The sequence below is a fragment of the Salminus brasiliensis genome, chromosome 2, assembly GCF_030463535.1.
Source record: "Salminus brasiliensis chromosome 2, fSalBra1.hap2, whole genome shotgun sequence".
Classification (NCBI taxonomy): Eukaryota; Metazoa; Chordata; class Actinopteri; order Characiformes; family Bryconidae; genus Salminus; species Salminus brasiliensis.
Window position 1 is genome coordinate 18,507,070 of NC_132879.1, and position 25,311 is coordinate 18,532,380.

The following is a 25,311-nucleotide window of genomic DNA, read 5'->3' on the forward strand; positions in this document are numbered from 1 at the left end:
CCTAATTGGGATTCCCAAATGGGCCCCATTGTTGTAGCCCACCTTAGTCTTATATAGGTCCTGTCTAGGCCCCATGTGCAGCGTATAACCCATGTGGGGCCCATGCGTAACCCCTCCTGGTCCCATCACTAAACCCTGATGGGTATTCATATTTGGGTCCAACATGGAACGCACAGACAAAACTTTCTTTTTCCCGGTCGGGGTACCCTCAATTCTAATGATGTCACATTAAAAAGAGATATATTTTTATATTATATAAATTTTTCCTTTCCGTATTTAGACTTTGCTTTGTGTTCATCCGATTCTTGAATTTTGACTAGTGGCCCTTTAACACCATTCATTTAAGAAGAAACACCACTAGAGTACACAGCACAGACCCAGACCAAGTCTATGTTCACTTTCATTTTTATTGGGGTTTGGTGTTTCAGCTGCAGGTGTGGAAAATGTCATATAAATATCTTAGTTACAACATTGAACACCGTTATCAGTCAAATTACTTTCCAGAAAGTTCTGTGATTTTATTTTTTATTCAGCTTTTTTTTTTTTTTTTTTTTTTTACATTCAAATCATGAACACCAAGCAAATAATGAGCACACCCTATTCATGAACCAAAGCAACAAAATACACAGTGAAAACACTGGTTTAATGGAGAAATAAATAGCACACCTTTTTTCTGCCATTGATAAATAACATATACAGAATAAAATATCCCTTTGTCCTCTGCATTTGTGGACACATCCATTTGTTCCTATGAAAGGTAGCCGTCCCTCCTATTTGTGACAAAATGCCTTTCCCTGCACTGTCAAGCTCAGCAGAAGCGGAGTTGCATTACTCGGTCACCTGTAGCTGCCTGTTCATACTAACCTGCACAATTGACTCATGGCTAATACCTTCACTGCACAGTGAGTCAGATGACAAGTACAATAAGTAGCATTTTCAAATTTTACATTGAGTAGCTGAGGTCACATCAAGGGGGTGGTCAGAGGTGGTCCTGGAGGGCTAACGGTTTTGATGATTTTCCTGCTCTAAACACAGCAACCAACTAAACCTGACAATTGACTGTGGAGTTGAAAATGAGGGTGTTGAATGAGTGGAAAAATCATCACACTGTGCTGGACTCAGACCCTCCAGGAATGGAGTTTGCCCCCCCCCCTGGTTTATCACATCAGAATATGAAGTATCCTGCAGCACCCACTGCTGGAGAAAATGAAGACCTTTTTGCAGTTCAAAGGTAACTATGTGCTTTACTTCTTTTTTCACCTACAGCTACTTATTCTTTATTAGATTATTTCTAATGTATGGAAATGCTACTTAATGCACAATATGCTCACTCCACAATCTCAATGCAATCTCAATTTATTGCTAGGTTAAATTGTTCAGAAGAAAACTCACATGGAGTTAATGCAGCCTATCAGACAGGCCTAAGTGCAATAAAAGGCTTCTGAGGTGACCACTGTCCACAATGTGCAATTGATACACAAGAAATCTTATGACACTGAAATATAGAAAAGACTTATAGCCTTCAAGTAACCGTTTTACATGGAGTATGTAGAGTAAGCGCTCTAATGGCTCCCTCTAGTGGCTGATCTGCCCCAGTGCCAGTGATACAACTGGGATTGCAACTACCCTCAGCTCCAAATAACCTGAGTATGAAAATGTCTGCTAAAAACGCCGCATTCACTTTGACATAAAGCAGTTATAAGAGGGAGCATGGTTATGTGCACAGTACAGAAATGCAGAGCATCTCATCAGACTTTTATATGAGTTCTGTAGTTTTTTGTGATAGCCATTCTATTCTATAAGGCAACAATGAATAATATGCTAAAAACAATATGCGGGAAATGAAGGCTACTACATTCTGCTATAAAAAGGCCCACTGAATAGTTTCTCCCATTTTACACACTTGAAATAACATGAATGAACAGGGTGGGAATATAGCCACCCTTTCATGCTTCATTTATACCATTTCATTTTCCATGTCTTAGAACATAAATTAAAAGCCAGCAATACATCTGTACATGCCTCTGTACATGCCTGTTGAGGAGTACTCTACACTTAGAGCATTTCATTAATATGGAACCCTCTTTTGTGGAAAAAGAGAGAAAAACAGTGAGGGGAGGGGGGAGAGAATGTGTGAGAGTGTGAGAGTGAGAGAGAGCAGTGATCACTTGGTGGCTTTCTTGTCAAGTTGGAAGAGGTCCAGAATGTCACGCATTGCCTGCTTAATGTGACAGCCAAAACGATGAGAGTCCTACAAAACACAACGAGTTCAAGATTTTAGCCTCAGTGAATTCAAGGTGCCTTCATGCTGTAAATTGTAATGGTAAAAGCACAATACTCACAGTCTCTGGGCTGGAGTGTTTGCTGGATATGTGGAAGTTAATGAGATTCTCTCCTAGAATGATGTAAGACACTCCATAACCATCATCAGCCACCTAAGGAAAAACAATCATTGTGGTTAATATAACATTTGTCATAAAAGAGCGCACACAGGTCTAACTGAACCTGAATATTAACCCTAAAGCCAACTAACAAAACTAAACCTCACCATAGACTTCAACACTTTACTCTCTTGTTTTCTATAGTATACTATTAAACACAAAGATGCTACAGAGCTAAGCGATGTCACAGGAGAATTGTTTCTTGATTCTATAAAGAGTTTTTGTAAAAGGGATGCAAGTGTGACCATCTTTTAATTGATCAAAAACTTTAACATTTAATTCTTTAAACCTTTAAAAGGTTCTTTACACACAAAAATGTTCTTTATGGAATTAAGAGTTTTTTTCTTATAGCATCACTCAAATAACCCTTTGTAGTGCCTTTATTTTTAAAGTGTAGATTCATCCAATACTACTTAATTAAACTGTTGTTTATTCTTCTTATTCATTTTACATAAATCTTTCTAAAATGGCTTATTACATGCACATTTTGCATGAGTAGAGGCAATATTTAACTATGCTAAATTATTCAGAGAGGACATTATTAAAATGAACTAAATTATTGAGGCTGCTGTTTACAACTGGCTTCCTGCTGTGTTATATCAGGCGAGTCTCAAAACTCAAAATGTAGTGGATTGTTTCTCTAACTTTGTACAAATACATTTTTTGTTGAAACCCAACCTAACCTAACCAACTCTAAACTGCTGGAGCTGAAAACAATGGGATTCTCCCAGCAGAGCACATACCGGGCCAAAGCCGCCTCCACTTGTGACGTACTCCGGGTTCTTTGTCAGATTGAACAGGTCCACTTGCTGAAGAGGGGTCTGACTGGTGGACAATCTCCAGGGCTCAGAGAGCACCTACACACAAATACAAGCATTCATTTTTAGGACTGAAATGCGTACGTCATCGAAGACCTTCTAACTTCTAACTATAAATAGTCATTTCATAGGACATGCACAACACCTTGTTGTTACAAGATTTTATTCCAAATACTTTGAGACCCTTTATCTATCAGTACTATGTGCTCAATAAATACATACAACTTTAACATGCAGGAGGACGGCTTTTACCTCTTTGAGGAAGGGGGAGTCCACGCCCAGGTACCTGGACACCACGTAGAGGCAGAAAAGATGCCGATCGATGCCTTTGCCAGTCATTGCCATTCTGTACAGATCCTGGTGCTTTTCTGCAGCCAGTTTTAGCAGCTGTAGCCTTTCCTCTCTCTGAGTAGAAAAGGAGAATCGGAATCAGATACACATACATTCAAACAATTATATGAGTTGTGGTTAATTACAATATCATAAATAAAGCCAAAGCTAATTCTAAAAAACGCTGCTCACATCCCCAAATCTTAGTCTGTTTGGCTACTCTTCCTTTGCGTATTCTTCTAGTGTATAAAGCTCAGCTCTTCCTCCTGTTTTTTTTATTAGTAATTATTATAATTATTATATATTAGTATACAGTCTATATTAGTATATATTATATTTTGTTTATATAAAAGGTAAATTAAAAGCATTAAAAATCTCATTTCATCTATTTGTGTTCAGTGAAATGAGGTGAGCTTTACACCTTGGTAATTTTGCCTCTGTTATCAAGATGTGTTTTAAGTCTTGACTTTCAGCCTTGACTAAAGGTTTTATATATATATATATATATATATATATATATATATATATATATATAGGCGGTCCTGTTTATTTATAAATAAACAGGACCGCCTGAATTCTGGAACCTATTAATATCACCAAATGCTGTTTCCTGCTATGCTGGGCCTTTCTTGCGTCTTTCTTCAGTTGCTGCTTGTATGTGGGTCTTTCAGTTTTCAGTTTCGTCTCCAATAAGCAAAGTTGTGCAACATTTGACTGAATCTGAGCAGAGCTTCAGAATTCACCCTGCTACTCCTATCATCAGTCACATCATCAATAAACACCAGTGAGACAGTTCTATGCCCATATCATAACTGTGCCTCCACAATGTTTGACAGATTAGAGGTTTTATCAGTCTAATCTGACCTTTCTGTTCTTGAGTGTTTCCAGTGGTTTGCGTCTTGAATTAATAAATAATTTATTTGACTTGAAGTGCTCCCTTCTTTTCACAAAGGAATTAATTCTGCAATTAATAGTCATTAGTGACAATTAGGCCTTTTGGTAGTGTTTGGCAGTGCATTCCCATTTTAAAGAACATACCAAAGCAATGATCTGGCTACTCCTAAAGTATCTCTCTAATAGATTTCTTTTGTTTCTTCAGCGTTTCTTTTGTTTCGTCAGAGTTCATGAATTAAAGCTGAAGGTCTACTCTCAATCACATCATTACTTCATTCCAAATACACTGAGGTTGTGTACAGAAAAGGCAAAATTACAATGATTTTATCACTGCCCAAATACTTATGGACTTGACGGTATATACACAGCACTCTATATAAACATATACAACAACATTTGAAGGCTGGGGATCCTACCGTCTGTTTCTCATCCAACATCGCACGGACGAAGTTGCAGGACTGGACAGTGCAGGAGCGAACAGTTTCAGTGCGCCCCTCACGGAACAGTCGCGTCATTGAGGCCTCGTATGTCAAGCAGAACTTGCCCTTGTCCTGATGTATGACAGAGAGGGGAGATGGTTGTGCAAAGACTCGTGCAAGAACTGTGGTCTGAAGTGAGTATTACATGTCTGAAGATGTTGAATAATGACTCGTGCAGTTACCCTGAAGTGGGCGAGCTGGAGAGCGAGCTGGATAAAAGCATCTGGGCTGGTCTTGCACTTCTTAATGAGACCTTTGCCAAAGTCACTGAAGGGGATGATGTGGGAGTCCACATCATCTGCTAAGGCATTAGCCACCTTCAGAGAGCTGTTGATCACTGACTGGCACTACAGAAGAAGGGGGGAAAAAAGAAAGAATTTAAAAGATCTACGCTAAGGTCATGTAACCATCATGTCAACCATAAAATGTCACAGGAAAAAACAAAAGACGTGACAACAAGAGATCTGGTAGTGAGTGGTTTTGTACCTCCTCTGGAATATCCCACTGTATGCGCTGTGGTCCTGGCAGATTGGGGTGCGTCTTACCCTTACAGTGACCATCCTCGGCGTATCCCAGAGTCACAGGATCAACAGCTAATACTTGCTGTAGAACACATATATCGTATCATTACATTACAAGCAGCTCCAGAAACATGTTCAGCCTGAGCTCTATGTCACATCTGTAGATCATCGTCACAGAATCTTCAGTTGTTTCCCAATTCTTTAAAACAAAGTCCTGAAAACCTACAGACTCAAATATATAACAGAAGGCACTGTTTTGTTGCTGAATTTGGTCAAACATTCATGTGAAACACATGCTTTTAAATGTATAATGGCAATCACTCAGCCCTTTCTTCATTCAGTGCACTAATGTTCAGAGTGTATTTGCTTGCACATATTGGATTCCTTCATAAAATAAAAATAAATGAATGTATCTCATTTTCATTCAACAGGGCTGCAAAAAATATCCCTCACCTCCTCTCTGTAAATAATAGAAAATAATACATTCTACATGGTCAAACCTAACTTAATGTTAGATATATAAAAAAAAGACCTACCACATTATACTCTGTAAGTTAGTAGCTGGAAAGCCCTCAGTGTTAGTAATGGATCAGCTAATCTAACAAATATGATGTTCTCATAAAAACAGCATTGCTTCACAGAATAAGACACTAAAACAATAAAGCAAGCTTGGCATCTACCATTTAAATTTAAATATTAAAATCTGTGCTTTGAAGAGTATATGCAGCACATGAATCCAAACTGATTAGCAGCTCATAATAAATATTAACAGGATGATTAAAGGGATAAATGTTTTTTTTTTTAAGTAAATAGTCAATAGTTCTGCAGTTGCACAACTGTGTCTCCAGAAGTTTAGAATTTATGCTTTGCCACTACATCTCTGACTTTTACTTATTTGTAAATTACTCTATGATATTAAGAAAAGGATTCGGAATAGAAATGGAAACCTTAAAACCTAGAAATAAGGCTGTTTCTCTCCACTGCTTTAATTTTACATGATATAGTCATGTGTTTCAAACTTTAATTTTCAACAAATCTATTTCCTGAATTCAGCAACTGCCCAATAATTCATTATACAGAGGAGTAACTGACAAAAGCAGCTGTTACAAATTAGGATGAACATCTCTGGATGTTGCTGGTAAAATAATGTGTGTCAACACTGCATGTGTCATTTTGGGTCATTTACCTCCCACAGATGACCAACGATGGGGGCATCAGCCCAAGTGTGCTCAGCATTCAAACCCATAGTGCCGTTCTTAAACACGATCAAGTTAAAGGACTTATCAAACCATCTGGATAGAAAAACACAAACAAGTTGCACATTTCAGTGGAGTCAGTTTTACATTCTACCAGCAATGGCAAAAAAAATCTCTAAATACTGCCAAATTAGAAATGGCACACATTCAAATATGTGTCTGTCTAATTTGGACAGAAGATTATTATAAGGTTTTTGAAATAAATTCAAAACTAATCATCATTCTGACCTGTCATAGCATTTCCCATGGAGCAAAGATTTGGCGTAGCTGTCCAGGGACCGGACAGGATCATTAGCATCATAATGCTGTTCGGTGTCATCCAGAGTCACAAAGAAAGCAGCTTTCTCCACTGCATCCAGAGCCTGCTTATTCTTCCCCTTACTGAAGAACTCTGTACGGGCCTTGGCCCATGGCACTCTGTGAGGGGAAACACAGGAAAAATACATGTTAACAATTACAGCCATATAAACCCCATAAGAAAAGCATCACTAATAATTATCAGATAATGATCAGATCATTTATTTTCATAATAATGTACAAATAACTGTTAACTGTTATACATATATACATTTATTTGTTTCCTATGAGGACATATGAAACAAATGTAGACAACAAATGTTCCTAATGTAGACAACAAGCAGTGAAAGCTCTCTAAATTTCATGCAAATCTCAATCTTTAGTTCAAAGAAAGTTTGGACGATAACATAAATGTAGACCATGAGACAGATAATTCTCTGCAGAATTGTGATTTGTGTTTCTAAAAAACGTTCATTATTTTTTCATGATAATAATTGTAAAAATAATTGTATAATATAAAAAATATATAATTGTAATAATTATTTAAATTATTACAACTTAATTATTATTAAGATGGCACACATTACCATTACCATTTTACCATTACCAGTTCCTTTGGGTAGAAACCAAAATATTGCTTGTGAAGATTGTGAAGCTTGTGTTCATTTCACCTATCCACCATAAATGATGAAGCGATTAATCATAATCATAATAAACTTCTACTACCATATTTCATAATGTGCTTCCCCAAGTATATTATGAGACCATCTAGATAGATTGAGAGTTCTAGATACTTTAGATACTTACCAACTACATGCTTCGTTACATAGGGAGCATTAGGATTTGGATTTAGTCACAGTGTATGAAATGTTAAATTATGTATGTTTTTTATGTATGATATAAAATTATTTTTGTCCATTTCAACTCATCAGATCAGAGAAGAAATACTGTGAAATACTATTTGAGTCAATTCATATATTAATATTCTATATCAGTATGACATAAGGCGTACTGTGAACACTTCCTGAAGCATCTTTATATTCTATTTATGTCATAACACATTTTACAGTGAACATATCTTTGGTTCATTTGCCTGACAAATCTTTTCAAATAGCATTTAAGGATGAGTGTTATTTAGTTGGTGTTGTTTGCTCTATAATGGTCCATAAGTGCCATCTTCTCTTTTGTAATTTTTTTAAATTAACCTTAGCTTAGATTGACAGACAAGGAATTTGACAAACAACAGCGAAACAATAATAACATTAATATTTGTATAATATTTAAAGCACTTTATTTCTATTATAACTTTCTAGTGGTGCAGCAGGACCAGTGCTGTCTACAGTGCCCTCACCTGTCTCCTGCAGTGAGTGCAGGCAGAGTCATCTCTCCAGGCTGAGGCTCAGACGTGTCCGCCAGAATCCTTTCCATCTGCTGCTCGATTTCTCTGGGATACAGCAGCCGGCCGTCATAAAACATCCACACCTTGAAAAAGCGTCCTTTGTGGTACACCACAATGTGCTTGCTCTCGTTCACATGCTGAATGACATCTACTCGTGAAGGCATACGGGAGAGAAGTGGAGTTCTTAGAGCAGTATACACACAACCCAGCTTCAACCTATCAACAAACTATCAAACTACCTGCACTTAACTAATTTGCTAAAGTGTCAAAAGCTGCGACAGCTAAATAACATTGGATAATCTAAATAATAGGAAAGATGGACACTGGATTAGCCACAGTAACAAGCTGAGTTTTAACTGAGACGTTGTTTTTCTAAAACCAACACTTTTAGTTTATTATCCAGAATGCAGTATTGACCCCAGTGCATCCAGTGCACCAGAGCCGTTTCACAATGACATGAAAGCAAAGGGGAGATGAAGACAAGGGAGATCAAAGTCCAAACACGTATTTCCCGAACACCACAGGACATGTGCAGAACACACTACAAATACTCTAAATTTATATGGCCGTTTATTTGTTTTATAGGGAACATCATTGTCCTGTGGTGCTCAAACAAATGTTTGGTCTTGATGGGAATGAGAGGGGGACTTTGTTAATGAATACTCTTCCTCCAAGCTTTAATATTTCCTTATAGTCAGAACAATCGACAATAGATAGCCTTTATAGCTTACATGACTTTTGGATTTCAGGATGTAACAATAGGTAAAAGGCAAATCTGACCATTATTGACTACACCTTAAGATACATGGACAAATGTTCAAGTTACATATTGCCTGAAGCTATTTCAAAAGGTTTATACACACTAATTTGTAATTTATACAAAAACAGCATGTAAAAAAAAAAAAGCTTTAAAGAAATATAAAGGAGTCACATTAGCATTGCACAGCAACCAGTGCTTTCAAAGAGTGTATTATTCATGCAAGTGTTATGTTGGACAGTTATTCAGAAACATAGCTGCTCCTTTAGTTAAGGAAAAAATGGTAGGGTTTTAGAATGCTAGCAGGTGCAGACCCTCCGTTGGTCTTATCAAAGAGGGACTGATTAGTGGCAGTAAAAACAATAAAGGACTTTGACCTTGGATATTACCTGCCATGTACATCCTGTTGTTGTAAAAGCTAAAGTAAAGCCCTTCTCTTACCAGCACTTTTTACATAGAATTTTATTTTAGAGAGTGACAGAACATAATGATATTTTCAGCCTGCTACATTATTTAATGCTTAACCCTTTGAAGTCAAAGTCATTGTCACTCATTTACAGAGTCCCATGTTGGATCTATGTATTCTAAACTTTTTAATTAATATCACACCGTTAAAATGGTTATTTAAGGGTTCTTTAGTAAAGGCAATGGTTCCATATAGAACCAAAACTACACAAATAACTATTGGGGTCGACCCAGGCCCATATTTTAATGGATCAAGTATCGGCCACAGTGAAACTAGGTTGTAGGTCTTTGACTGCACTTGATCTGGTTTTCTATTGTGCTCATATTTTGCCAAAGCAACCCAGTTTGTTTGTATGTGTGTAATAAAGATCCTATTCTGTCCTACTCCATCTTTTCTTTCCTACGGTTCTGGAGAATGTCTGTGAGGATTTGATTGCATTTACAGACAAGAGTGTTAGTGAAGTCAGGATGTAGGCTGATCAACACCCCACCTCATCCTCAACTCCCCAACTCATGCCAAAATTACTGGATGGAGCACCATCATCATTCCAGAGAACACAGTTCCACTGCTCCACAGCTCAAGAAAGTCCTATTCTATTGGCAGAATTCTCTACAGGGACTAGACAATCTGTGTGTGTGTGTGCGCAACTGCCAGCAACTGTCAGCAGTCAGTGCAACCATTAGAATGCATTCATTAGAAGGGGTGTCCACAAACATTTGGACATATAGCATAAATGCAATTAAGATAACTTATTCATATACATGTAATTAAGCATTAAATATGCCATTGCAATAACTTTCGACTTCAAAGGGTTTATTTGTATTGTAAGCCTTTCGGTTTCCTTACTTTACACTGTCCTGGCCAAAAAGCATGGATGTGAACAATCAGATTACAGCACACCCCGGTACAAGATCACACCTCTGCAAAGACATGCATTATAACCATCACCCGCATGCACTGCTCAACGAAGTGGCGGATTGATTTGGATTGCAGATTAAGGTGCTGAAGCAGAGGACAGGAGAGAGCTCTACCTGTTTCTACCCCTGGGACTCGACTGGTGTTGAACATACGCTCATATTGGGATGAGCACATGGGAATAGTGTTTAGAACCATGAGCTGTAAAGCAAGAGGGAGAGTCAGACACTAACAGACAACACAATGCGGGAATACCACACACCACCCCCCCAACAGGGATACCTGAAGAAGAGGAAAAGGATGATTGATGAAGGGGGGAAAAAAAGATGACAAAATGGATGGAGGGATCTCGGAGAGGTTCATAAGACCATGAAACCATGGAACTGCAGCCTCAAGTCACCAGTGCAATTCATCAGTAAAATTTCTCCAACATCAAAATCAGTTCAGCTACAAATTAAACTTCAGATTCACTAGTTCAGGTGAAATGTGCTGTTTGTTTAAGTCTACTAAGCAGCCAAATACATTTCTAACCATATATGTTAACCCCTTAAACTCCACAGACTTCTCAGCAAGTCGAGACTTGTATTCTTCACTCTAATTATTTACACATTAGCTTCACTGATGAATAATGTATAGTACTTCCTGTAAATTAAGCAATTAAGTAATGATTTAATTTTTATTACCAACATATTTGGCATGAAATATGCTTCTACAGTTGTATAGAACAGTCTGGGCACTCCTGGTCAATTTACATATCAACGCTGTCAGTCAAAAACCTTGTTTCTCCTCATCATGAAATTCTGACACAAGGTTTTTGCCAGATGACACTGATATTCTGTTGCTTTTTGAAGTCATAAGAAGTAAACATATATAAAGACGACCTCTGCAGCAAACTATTTAAATAACATACTTAATATACATATTTCTGTAAACGTTGCAATTACTTTATATTTATGAACTTTAAAAAATCTAAACAAATTAAAACAGTAGTTGAAAGTGTGGCCATCCTAAAAAGTCAGCACTTAGTAAAATAATTTAGAAACAGTATTCAGTAATTTGGCCAGGGGTGCCGAAACTTTTACATACGCTACACAAGGTACAAGAAAAATGCATTCATATGAATGCATATGAAACCATATCTGTGGTAGGTGACTGTTTTGTATAGATGCAGATGGAGATTCGGTTTGAAAATAAGGTTAAAAGGTCAGTTTAGGGGGTTAAAAGCTAAAAACTGCTGATTGCAGGTCAGGTGATGTGAGGCTGCATGTTTTAGGTTAACCCGTCACATAGTGTGAGGAGCTCAGGGATTAGCGGCTCACGGCTTCTTCGTCCTCTCTCTTACCTGTCTCCACGCCCGGGATGCGGGACGTGTTAAACATCCGTTCCCACTGTGCCGAACACAGCGGCACTTTGTTCTCCAGCAAGTAAACCTGCGCGTGTGCCGCCACACGCACATTTTACACAGCGACATCCGAAAGCAAGGGACAAAACACAGCACTGTTTAGGAGGGCTCTTTGAGAATCATGCAAACAGGTGAGGATGAAGTAAGAGAAAGAAAGAGAGAGAGGGAGGGAGGGAGAGAGAGAAAAGTGGAAAAGAATAACAGACTTCTCAATTCTTACACTACGTCTAATGATTTGAGTCAATTCATATATTAATATTCTATATCAGTGTAATTTGGCCAAGCACACACATTGCAATGCATCTACATAAGAAAATTAGACAATATCTAAAGGCTTAATATGTTATACAATATTGTGCAGACATTTTCGGCATCTAAGCACATTATTTTAATCCACTGTTTTTGCTCGCTCCAGATCCCACCAGAACAGAACTAATCATAAATACAGTAAAAAGTAACCAGCTCACCTGATAATATAATACATTTACTGACCGACCAAAGCAGGTGTTGGACAATAACTATAAATAATACTAGACTCTCATGAGAAGGGCTTTGAAGGTGTTTTAATGAACACAGTGACAAATCTACTGCTTTCTGCATGAACTTTATTTGTATTTATTCTAATAGTAATATTCTAATGAACAAATAAACACTTTACTGCCCAGATAAGAAGCTTTTAATTCCAATTTCCACTGATGCCTAAAACCTTTGCCCAGTACTGTATAATATTAATCCGGATCAAGTCTTCTCCATTAACTAATATCAATGTGAGGATCAGTAGATGTTTGGATGTCTAACCTAACTAGTTTCTGGGTTTCACTCCAAGAATGGACTCCCCTGCTCATTTCATTGTCCTACATGTTATTTGTATGGCAAGCCCTGCAATTAATGCACAACTAAAAGTACAAACAACCAACCCACAGTGCACTGCTACTTACTGAGAGATGACCTTGCTAATGTGTAGGTAAGGTAAAGCAGAAACGTTCTCCTTGTAAGCATAAGTCTAGGTGATCCACTTTTTTGGACAATGAAATAGTGTTAATTGCTGTAGAGACAGAAGCAGAACTCACAGGTTTGATCTGAGCGCGATCCAGTTTCCTCCTGTACAGCATGGCAGAATGGATGGCATTCCCTGCCCTGGCAGCTTGCAGATGAGTAGGGAAAACGTACAGGAAGTCCTGTAGGTATCAAATGCAGACAATTTCCCACTTTAAATGTAGTGTATAATAGAAGTTGGAAAACATTACCCAGACATTCATGGCTGCATATTCTTGTCTGTCTGCGTCTGTACACATAGATATAACAGGCTACAGTTTTGCTGGCATAGCCTGTTCTGGAACTCATCAACAGAAAAAAAAAATTGCTCTAATAACAACTAGAAACGTTAATTTCTTTGCTAGGCAGTTGCTATGGTACCCTAAGTGGTTGTTTTGGTATCGCTAAGTGATTGCTAGTTGCTTTGTTGCTAATGGTGTTGGCAAGTGGTTGATGTGGCATCCATGTAGTTGGTTGGGTCTGGCTTGTGTAGTATGATTTGAATGATCATGACATACGTCAGGGCATGTATAAATGTTTATATACACAACCATAACCAAATATGTATGTTCAATTGAACATTATACATATATCTATAGCTGTCAAACGTTAAAAAATTTGAATCGAGATTAATCTCAGAATTTCATATAGTTAACGATTAGCGATTAATCACATTTTTTTAAATATGTGTAAATGTTATAGAAAATTTGGATTTAGTCTATCTATCCTTTTATCTATCTATACCAGGTAGGTGTCTCATCACTGCTATCATATCCCTTGCACTAAACATCTTTTAGGGTTTAGGGTGCTCACTTTACTTTCAGTGTTCCACTGTTTTGCCACATCCATAAAATGTTTGGCACGGGTCACAGCACAATGACCGTGCATGACCGTTAAAGCATGTGAATGAAGTCGCCACTGTTCATCTATATAATGACCTGTAACTCTGAGATAGCTGTTGTTACCAAGTGATGTACAATAATCACCTTTAAGAGCAATAGTGGCTATGTTCCAAATCCTAAACTAGTTTTACCCTCTCCGTTTCATAAAGCTTGTGAATCCTGTTGACAATAGGTATTTCAGGCGGGATGTACTCCGGTGATAGCTAAACTCAGCCTGTCAATAACTGCAGCCTTTGTTTTGTCCATTGAGCCATCTGGAAAACGATTGAAATGAAGCTTCCCGTTTAACAGACCTTTCTCCAGAGAGCTGTATCTGAGTTATTCATATCTTTCTAATATTAAGAACGGCACTACTGAAATTCCGTGAGAACAACACAGTCCTGGTTGCAACGATATTATGGAATTTAGTATAATATAGTATTACGGAATACTATGGAATTATAATGAAACTTCTCTTTCTTTTCTCTCTTGGTCACATGATGCCCTGAGGCTCTTTTTAACATGCAACATCCTTGGGTCGCCAACAAGACCCATGATGTGACCACAAGGTCTTCTGTAGCTCAGTGTAAACTGAACTCCACAGAGAGAAAAGAAAGATCTTAAAGATTTTTTACTTTACCATTGCATAGTAGTTGCTGTTGACCATGATGGGTCCACGTCCTCTTAGGTAAACATACTCTTCCCACCAGTCACTGACCTGCCAACATCAAATAGTAGACTTGTAAATAAAATTTAAAAAAATGTGACAAATGTCACATGACACATGAGTTCAGATGTTACAGATGATGGCAGCTTACATAGTTGGAGGCCCACCAGGACTTGAGCTTCAAGTACCACTGCAGTCTTGGGCCCAGATTCTTCTCAAAGTCCTTTGCCAGACCTTCCATGCGTTTGTATTCCTCATCATCCATGAGAGCACGTGCTGATTCAAGATACTAGAACAAAAGACAAAGTGTAATGTTTCCAGGCATGTTAAATAGACAGCAACGACATGGATGTATATGCTATACATCTGTAGTTTACTCTCCTGGAGTCTCCAACTCCTAAAATCTTCTGATTTAACTGTGTCTTACTTATAGATAATTTGTGTTCCTAAAGAACATTAGGATATATACTTTGATGTAGGGTTGGGTGATATGGTAAAAATACTATATCACGATATTTAAAGACATTTTCACAATACACAATATTTATCACAATACATCAGAATCAGAATCAGAATCAGAATCTCTATTTCACCAAGTATGTTACACATACAAGGAATTTGTCTTGGTGAGAGCAACACGTATGACAAATAACAAAAAAACACAGAACACAGTCTTAAACTAAAGGAAAATGACACTAAACAATAAATAGGGTAGGGGATAAATTAAAAAAGTAAAAAGTACTAAAGGTAAATCACAAACAAATCCAAAACATCAGCTTCATCAGATTCTTATAAACTACTATTCAGATACTCTTTCATACTGAGTACAGGGATTTGTATTCAACATCTGCTGCTCTTCATCTAATTAAACCAGTCTAATACCAGTTATAAAACCTGCAGCTGATCAATGTTTATAAAGCACTAACAGTATCCTCAATATGCTTAGTAAAGCATATTGTTATCACAATAACAAAATTTATCACAATGCAATAAAACATCGTCATCTTGCTCAGCTCTACTTTGCTGTACATCTCACAAATCTAGTGTTGTGTGTATATATTCTTGATATTTTCTATAACAAAAAGTATGGGCAGTTCTGTACAAAAGTGTAAATTAAACATGAATCTAATCAACAACATAACTAAGTATGTGATTAATCCTACATACATGTAATTAATAAATAAGTGATTATGCAACTGAATCGAGTGAATTGCAGAACGACTATGATGACTCTTGACTATGATGACACTTTTAGCGGTTAACCTCCCTCAAGAGACGTGGTCTTCTTTGATGTGTAATGTGTAGCATTATCAGAGATGTGCCTTTAATATCTGTATTTGACAGGTATAAACTCACCCTCTTCACTGTGCTCTTCACTGTGGGTACGGGCAAGTTTGGCAGCGAGCTTTGGTAACTGTAGAGCATTGGCTTACGTCCAGAGAACAACTTCACCAACACCTGCAGAGACAACAGGTCCAGACGTCAAACGCATGGAATGGGAACAGAACAGCACGCTGTAAAAAGTGGTTAGCATGTCCTAAAGAACAAATATAGCACATGTCTTTCCGAGACATGGAAAGGGTGTCCAATTGACCCCAGGAATAGTTTTGATTTGAGACAGAACATCCATTCATCGTTCAATTAATCTTAAAAGCTGGTAGTTAAAGGCTTATGCATTAATATTAATATTTAATATTAAGTAAGTACAATGAATACTTCAGTACTAGTAAATGGTACTAATAAATATGTTATATAGAAAGTGGGGAATAAACATGTGATGCCCACATAAGAGCTCTTGCAGATTAAAACTCTAATGCGGAGACCAAAACAGGTAGCTATTTCTGTCTTTTAATCTACTTTGCTTTAGAGAAGTAGATTCAAATGTCTCTGTCTTTTTCACTCTCTTTAATTAATAATTCAATGTTGTTGTCACAGTTATTTTGACTATTTTAAACACAGCTGGTATAGTGTAACTGGACAACATTACTGAGACTGGGGTTCAAATCCTTGCAAGGACTCCTAAAACTACATCATCCTTCCCCTTTTACATGATTAGGCTGCAAGTTGCTTTGGATAAGAGCATATGCCAAACGCTGTAAATGTTCAGTAAGTTTAATGTCATATATTGTTGTTGTCACAAAAATATATGTAGTAATATGAATCTGGCAATTGTGTCAAAAGTTCATAATGAATGGACCAATAGAAATGCAGAATCTTTTTACACTGACTTCCATCGAAAGATAAGGTTATTTCCTTGTACTGTAAAGGTGCTGCTTTGGAGGTACAAGGTTTTTCAGTGATGGCAAGGTTACGTAAAGAACAAAGAAAATACATCAACTATTTCACTTTCATCAATATAACAATAAAGACAGCACAGTGCTTCTTTTATACAGTGATAAGGCTACTCTACAAACAGATTTACAGAAGATAAAGCCAACTCCTCTGAACTTATCACACACGTTAGATAAGCTAGGGGGTAAAGTTTATTCATTATTACACAGCCAGGCACAATTTAGAGACTAAACTCACCAGCCACATCTTTGTGCCTATGGACACACTGCCATGGCGGTTGAACATCCAGCCGTGCCAGGAAAGCAGTGATTTGAGAACATTCCTCATGACGAAGATGATGGTGACCCACAGCCCCGTGCCAACCAGCACTCCACCAGCGACGCGCTGCCCATCCTCTGTTATGTACTTACTGCAGGAAAATCACACTTTACTGTGTATAGGTGACAGCTGCACTGGTCGTAAACATTTAAAATTGATAGAGGGAAGTGGGAAGACCTCTGCGTTGTAAATTTTAGTGAAAAACACAAGATATATCACTCCAGATTTATCTTACTTCCTCACAAAACCATCCATAGGAACTACAAACAGGATGAGGCTTTGAGGTTTGTATATTTGTCACAGCAGCTGTGACAGCAAGATGAACAGGCTTGGCTTCTTTATAGGAATACTCTGTACATTGAGAGCAGAGCACAACAGGCCGCTACATACTGACTTTGCCTGTTTTTATTCTCAATTTTCAATCTAGATGCTTATTACACTTGAAATATAATAATTCATTAAGTGGTTGATGCTTTTAATGCATTAAGGGGCTGCATGCTTTCGGCTTATCCCATAAGCTGTGATGCAAATGTCGAGATCAGAAGTCTGGCATTCAAGGCCTGACTTTGAAGAGGTATTCCTTTTCTTTGCTATTTAACTGATTAAGTTGATTGTGCTCTTCTGGCAGACATTCTCAGGTTATTTCAATGAGGTACAAGTGAGCATGTTGAAATATCAAATAGAATAACAATAAAGTTATAAACGTAATTAATAACTTTAATCTTATACTATTCCATACAAAAATAATAACAAGATCATCAATAATAGTCCCTACACTACAAGAGTCTAGGGTAGGAGACAGAGAGACAGTTTCATAATAAAAAAAGAGAGCAGAAGACAGAATAATGACATGTCTTTGTCCTTGTTACCTATGTCAAATGAACCATTAAAGCTATCAGTCATTTACCTTATTGGTATGTGAGTGGCCAGTTTTGTGAAGATTCCTAATGAGGGGTCCATCTTGGCATACTTTGCATAAGACATGTATCCACTAACAACAACTAGAAGCCCAGTAGGACTTCCAGGATATACTCCAGTCATAACGCCATTCTTCAGAAACACACAAAGAACCCACAATTAACATGTATCATCACACAACACAATATAAACTCATTTTCTATAAAGAATAAAAAAAGGGTAATACATTTTACAGCCATTTATCAGTTTATGTGTAACATGTCACATTCAGCTACAAGCAAGACATGACCCATATTAGGCAACCAACGAAGTAATACTAATATGCCCTTTGAAACACTGCCAGATAAATAATTGGCAGAATACAGAGGAAATTCTATGAGAGTACCTTGAACCTAACAAACTTCTTCTTCCAGGAGTGCAAGCCGGAGAGGTAAACCTGCCGCAGGGCTTCATGGCACAGCTGTAGGTCGATGCCATCTGGAGTGACAGTGAACTGGAAGGCCACCGCCTGGTGAGCTTCTGCCATACTGCCTACAAACTCTCACTGAAAAGGGAAAGAGAAAGGGGCATTGATGATCCACTTATCTACTTTTTAAAAATGACCTTTATTATTACACAACCTGCATAAATGCTCATATGCGTGATCACTAAATGTGACCTGCTTTACTGGGTAACCTTTGTAACTAAAAAGTGTACAGTGACGAATGCTATCAGTATGTAAATAAAGCAGAGGGTATATCTAGTATTAAGTGAAGTTTGCATACGGCATTATTATGTAACAAACATGACCTGAATAAACTAAGTGACCTATAGCCTATATAAAACATGTTACAATTTTAACACAAAGCAGAGTTACGATCACATGACTGTTCTTTACTAAGAAAGAGATTCATTTTGAGACCACATAACTACCCCTACACTGAAAAAGCAGCACTCAAGGCTGTCCTTTCAATGTGTTTACGTATAATAAATACCTCTAGAATGTCACTGCAGGTGTCCAACGTAATCTGAGATAGCAGACATATCTATAAACTAGTTGCACAACATTTGTCAAATCAAACAATACTGAACATTACATCACCTTTCTTACTCTTTACTGTCAAGTGTGAGACATAGTGATGAGCTTTGAATGGTTATCAGTTATCATCTAGATTAGGGCTACGTCTCAGTCCTGTAAGACTGCAGTTCAGCACAGTTTGCTGTTTTCTTGGCTCAAGCACACCCTCCCTTTAAACCTGGCAAGCAACAGATGACTTGAACCAGGTGTGTCCGAGAAGTTGAGCCAACAGGAGCAAGATAATGATCAAATTAAGAGTTATGAGAGTCAGAGTGAAAGTGTATCTCTCTATTTCTTTACTCAAGTGCACACTTTAATTAGACAGTAATATTTTTTTCTGTTTTCGCTCTATGCTCCAACATGTCTGAACTAGGCCGTATTGTTTAGTACGCCGTTTGGCACTTTGTTAAGGAGTAAGAATTGCATAGTGACCATAACAGTACCTAACAACCCAGTAGGCCACAACCACAACAAAGAAAGTAGACCATCCTGGATGTGCTAAAGACGATAATGGCCTCATATTCTAAGCAGGGCCAAAATGTGTAGGTCCCGGTTTCCTGTGTTAAAATCATCTGGTAGAGAGAGTGTTTAGTGTGATACACACTCTACCATTTAAGAACTGTGGTAAACATACTTTTGAGAAAGTCAGCCCTGATCCCCAAAACCTTTGTAAAACCAAGCTTTGGAACAGGATAATGGCAGGATCAAAAAGTGCTATGTTTTGGCTTTCTATTATCCAAAACAAACATTTCTTAAATATTAACAAAATCAGAAGAAGAGAACTGCAGTTATTTGTATGTCTTGGGCTGTATCACAGTTCACTGTTGTGGTTGTGGTTTTGCTTATATGTACATTAATGTGATGAATTTTATTTATACGTACTCATTAAAACCATACATTTATGGATATGTGGTGCATGCAGTTGTTGACTTTCTTGCAGTGTTGCCATTTCATAACTCTATGATTTGGGAATGGAATGAAACGTCCTGTTTCACCTCTTATTGTGGGCTCATATCATTGACTAGTTTACAACGAAACACCCCGATGGCTCCCACAAAATCAACATGTCTGTCAAATTTTTTCAGATAATGCTGCAATCTGTACAATTCGCAGGGCTAGCTGAATGGCGCTGTTCGGAAAGCTGCAAGGCTAGATTTAGCTTTTAGCCTAACCCACTCGTTCCCGCACTTTAACTTCCATGCACACCGCTTTCAGCATGCCTTCCCCGGCTAGTGGCATTACACAAAACAGCAGTAGCAGGGCCTGGTGTGCAAAGCAACCTTAGGTTGCGTATTTTCCAATATCTAGCAGAGCCTGGTGGTGATATGCATGTTCATCAAGGTTACTAATGAACAGCTTGGGAACATATTTCATGAAAGTGGCCGGTGAATGTTATACCGCCCCAAATCATGGAATGGGGCAAGAATGCCGGCATATGTAAATGGTGGGGGGCGTAAATATTAACGAGTCATATTTCATGAAAGTGGCCGGTGAATGTTATACCGCCCCAAATCATGGAATGGGGCAAGAATGCCGGCATATGTAAATGGTGGGGGCCGTAAATATTAACGAGTCTAGCCTGTTACAGATAAGGCTTTTACAGCCCTCTTTCTCTTTGCAGGATTTGCATTTGAATAAGGAAACAACTGTGTTTGAGGTTCATGGTATGTCAGTTCTATGTGCCAAACCCAAGGAAAATACTGTTTATATTTGCAGGGAAGGAGAATTATTATTTTTTTTGTTTTAAACTTTCTACAATACAACCATTTTAGTTAACACTCGAAACCAGCACTGAACCTAACAGGCTATGTGAGTTTTACAAGTAATGTTTATAGTGGAAAAACTAATTAAATGGACTTCTCCCTTACAACTGTATGTACTTCTCTGCCATAAGTGGACTTCTGGCTAGCATTTCATCACAAACCTATTGTAAGACTATGGTTCACATCTGATTTGTAATATCAGCTTTACTTTGGTATATTTATAACTAGGCCGAACTGTCTGCTACACTTAGTTAAGTTGTAAGAATTAAATGGTGACCATACCATTATACCAGATAAAGACCATAAAGGCCTCATATTCTAAGCAGGGCCAAAATGTTCAGGTCTCAGTTTCCTTAAAGGATCTTTAAATTAAAATCATCTTAACTGGTAGAGAGAGTGTTTAGTGTGATCCTCGCTCTACCATTTAGGAACTGTGGTAAACATACTTTTGAAAGAGTCAGCCCTGATCCCAAAAAACGTTGTAAAACTCAATCCTTGGAACAGGATGATGGCATGAAGCATACTGCTGAAGCATAAAGACAGTAGTTCATACATCAACAAATGTATTTGCACTAAATTTCATAATAGCAGCTATCAGTAATTTAGCTTTCGGCATTAGACTCTTTGGACATCTGGTACCATTCACCACTGCTCTGAACAATTATGACTCTAGAATAGAGCATTTCACATCCAACCACTCTGAACCCGTTTATTAACCATCTTTACATAATAATTATGCAGCTTTCTTATTTTTTTTTGGTTGAAACCAGCTTTAAAGTGTCTCCTTTCATGGAATGTCTAAAGAGACTGATATGCACTACCTTCTTTGATACTCAGTACAGCAGTACTGATGTAATTCACTTGGTACCATCAAATGATTGCTTTCCAATACTCTGGCCTGATCGGCACAGTTTCATTTCACATCCAGAAGCCAAAACAAGGCGATGTCGTGTCACTCCTACACCTTGCATAGCATATTTAAGGGTTAGTCCCTGGAATCTGGTTAGAAACCTGGTTTTCCTGAGCATGATGTCATGTAATAACTCAGGGGTGACTGTGGGACGGACTGTTTATAATCTAGCATGAGCACGGGCATGATGCTTTTTCCAAGCCATAGCTTCTTCAATAATGCTCTGTCAATATCAGACCAGGTTGCATGCTGTATGGCTTTAGACAGCCTTACATGTGAAGGAACTCAGAGACATGCTGCGTGGTGGTAGCCCGACAGCACATACTCGAACACAGGTCTTTTAACGCACTGCATATATGCCAGACATCAAAAGTCGTGTGAAGGACACGTTAAGGCACAGGTTGTACGTCAAAGCTCGTTTCTTTCCCCTTCCCCATCCCCCAGCACTGCTCCGCTCCCCTGATCACATGACTAGCCGGTGCAACTGGAAACTAGGGGAAAGGTCGCCATGCTGTAGCATAGGACTGTGTGGTGAGAGAGAAAGCAGCTCTGTGCTGTCTGATCGTGTGCTTTGATGAGCCTGAAAACAGGAAATCTAACACAGATACGTGCATTTGTACATGATGCATAGCCATTTCTCTTCATCTACATTTCATATCTGTAAACACAAAACAATGAGGCTGCATTATTGCCACTGTGTGTAGCCATCCTTAAAATCTCCATATCATAACATTCACAGCAACCAGCTGAAGACATTTGCTTTTATTTTTACTGTAAAAGATGGGGTTAACTGAGGATATCCTACCTAAGCAAAGTCAGGCGGACTGTGGTGATTGGAGAAACACCATGGCTGCCACAGCCACAGCGTAGCCTATTTGCCTCTCATTGCTATATGCTCGAGTAGGATCACTCCAGCAATAACAATCAAGAGCCTTCAAATTTAATCAAATCTTAAAATCATGTCCTTGGACTTATGCCCTACACTCACGGGCACCTACTGACTGACCCCCCCCCCCCCCCCCCTCTCTCTCCGGCAGCACCACGCCGGTGAGCTTGCAAGCATGTTGCCAAAACACTTGTTTATATGACAGCATGCCCTCAGAGGAGACCTTGTGGCAGGACAAACGCTGCTGCGACTTACCTACACGTTTACAAGTGAGAAAAGACAGAAAGTACGACTCAGAAAAGTCTGAACGTCTTAAAATATCTATATTGCGCTGCTATTCGACTGTTTACGACTGTAAAGGCAGCAATACACACACAGAGAGGCTGAACAGCGCTGGGTTGTGTGCACATATGCGTGTGTGTGTGTGTGAAGTAAGATGGCTTCGTTGACTGTGCACTTTAACCTACTTACCACTGAACGAACCAACTCTCTCTCTCTCTCTCTCTCTCTCTCTCTCTCTCGCACACACACACACACACACACACACAGCACTGCAGCTATCTACGTCTCATACTGAGCTGCCTGGAGTCATATAAAGGTCCAGCAGAAATCCTACCTGTCCGTCTTCGCCGGAGGCTCGTCAGGGGCTGGTGTGTGTGTGTGTGTGTGTGAGTGTATGTGTATGAGGATTTGACCACTGCACTAGGCGCCGCCTAGAGAATGAATGAAAGTGGAGGGCTACACATTAAGGCCCGCCCACCGCGTGACGTCAAGTGTTTTCCCCGATAATTTATGCAGCGTACACTGCTGTCCCACTGCACTCAGCAGACACACCCTTACCTGTAACCTCAGCTTACCTGGAACGATGCTGCCTGTTAGATAACGTATGTCATAACGTCTTAATCTGACAATAAACGCCATATCTCCAAAGGGAGCAGGCTACTGGAATGCCCTCATTGACATTATATAAAAAAAAAACATGAAAACAATCAATGCACATGTCCAGAGGAATTCAGATGGATGTGTATGGAATAGCGACACATGAGGGATAGGAATTTAACCCATGCAATGAACACACTCATCGAGGCTCCTTCTCTAACCTTCAGGCCGCAGCTTCAACCTTCAGACCACTATGCCCAATAGAGAGGTGTGAAGCCTCCCCCTCCCTCCATATCCCCACTGCTGGGCAGCACAGCGCCAGTGAGCTTAAAGGCATGTTATCAAAACACGTATAATAGGTTTATATGACAGCATGATCTCAGAGACCGTATGTGCGACGTATTTACATGTTTACAAGTGTGCCGTAAGTGAGGAAAGCTGTGGAGCAGTGTAGCTGCATTCATTGTAGCAACAGAGCTCCATTCAACACCTAACATCAGTGCAAAGCCTAATGCTGTTGTGGCTGAAAACAATCAAATCCTTACAGCAAAGGACCAACATTTAGTGTAAAGTCTTGCCGGAAGTATTGAAACTGTTAATGTAGCGAAGAGGGGTCAAACTCCACACAGCGACACCTATTTGAACTTTGACCTTTTTAAGATTTGGCATGGAAATTCCCAGTGTAATTCACTGTTATCTACATATCATGATGTGAGGAACTGTACTTTCTGGAAGTTCATAAAAGTATTAATCAGTAAATGCAGTGGCAACTTAAAAAAAAAAAACACCTGCATGTTTAAATGGTTCTTCTCTATGATGAAAAACCTACAGTATATGTTTTTTCGAAGAACCGTTCAAAGCACCAAATGGGTCAAATGACCGTTTTTGGTACTAAATGGAATCATTTTCCATCAGTACATGATCTCACTAATGCTCTAGTGACTGAATAAAAACAGATCCACATAGCATAGGTCCAACATTTAGTGTAAATAAATATTAATATTAATATTCTTAAATTCCAGAAGAAGCATTTGATGAGAACTATCTACAAACATACAGGTTGCATCATTGTTCTGAGTCAAATAACCCGTTCTCAGTATCTTTTTCAGAAGCCTTTATGCTCGTAGTGTGACTTTATGGATAGTGTCAGTGTCCTTTCTGGCACTGAAACATACTCTGACCAAAACAACAGCCTGGCAACAAACTTTACAATCAGCATCATGCATTGCCTAATAACTGTTGCCTTGGAGATACTTGGGGTTTATTATATTACTCATGGGTACAGTAGCAACAGCCATCAGCTGCAGCCAAACCCGTGACTTCTTGAGATGGAGCCAAATCCTCAGAGTCTTGAACTCTTAACACAACCAGGGGACATCAAGAATGCAAAGTAGTTTTAGTGGAGGATGCAAGACTGATGACTCCTTCATCCGTAAAAAAGGGGGTTCTTTAAGGGGTCTAGGTAGTCTATGAAACCATTTGAATGCTTAAACAGTTATTTGTCCGGCAAAATGGTCCTTTTTCAGCATGCAAATCTGTACCTTATGTACAATCACATGCAAAAGTTTGGGCACCCCAGTAACAATAGTTAAGTAAGAAGAAGATTTCCAAAAGAAACAGTTTAAACAGAATCAGTGTAACATATTTGTTTGTTCAATATTAGACTGAAGAAAGACACACATGGTTGGGTACATCAAGAGATTTTCAGAACTTCAATAGCTTGTAAATAC

The 25,311-nt window shown here is 38.6% G+C and overlaps 1 protein-coding gene across 2 annotated transcripts; it reads right to left on the minus strand.

Moving 5' to 3' along the window:
• Window positions 1-389: 389 nt before the first annotated feature.
• cpt1ab (carnitine palmitoyltransferase 1Ab (liver)) lies at window positions 390-23,409 on the minus strand. Of its 2 annotated transcripts, none has more exons than XM_072669292.1 (19): window positions 23,319-23,409; window positions 18,472-18,630; window positions 18,076-18,218; window positions 17,088-17,259; window positions 15,915-16,016; window positions 14,710-14,847; window positions 14,532-14,609; window positions 13,046-13,153; window positions 10,690-10,774; window positions 8,388-8,583; window positions 6,968-7,156; window positions 6,670-6,775; window positions 5,449-5,565; window positions 5,145-5,309; window positions 4,900-5,034; window positions 3,512-3,664; window positions 3,185-3,298; window positions 2,343-2,435; window positions 390-2,251 (listed from the first exon to the last, which is right to left on the minus strand). In XM_072669292.1, the coding sequence occupies exons 2-19, from the start codon at window positions 18,610-18,612 to the stop codon at window positions 2,165-2,167; spliced, it is 2,322 nt and encodes a 773-aa protein (XP_072525393.1). In that variant the 5' UTR covers window positions 18,613-18,630; window positions 23,319-23,409; the 3' UTR covers window positions 390-2,164. The 2 variants fall into 2 exon arrangements, with proteins under 2 accessions (XP_072525393.1, XP_072525384.1); XM_072669283.1 differs by lacking the exon at window positions 10,690-10,774 and adding an exon at window positions 11,916-12,003.
• Between the last annotated feature and the right edge of the window lie 1,902 nt (window positions 23,410-25,311).

Bases quoted from the DNA above. Each gene is read 5' to 3' on its own strand.
- cpt1ab (XM_072669283.1), bottom strand. From the start codon at position 18,612: ATGGCAGAAGCTCACCAGGCGGTGGCCTTCCAGTTCACTGTCACTCCA. The intron at 13,154-14,531 runs GTAAAGTAAAAA...TGATACCTACAG, and splicing joins ACAGCAACTACTATGCAATG to GACTTCCTGTACGTTTTCCC. The intron at 5,310-5,448 runs GTACAAAACCAC...CTTCTTCTGTAG, and splicing joins AGTGGGATATTCCAGAGGAG to TGCCAGTCAGTGATCAACAG.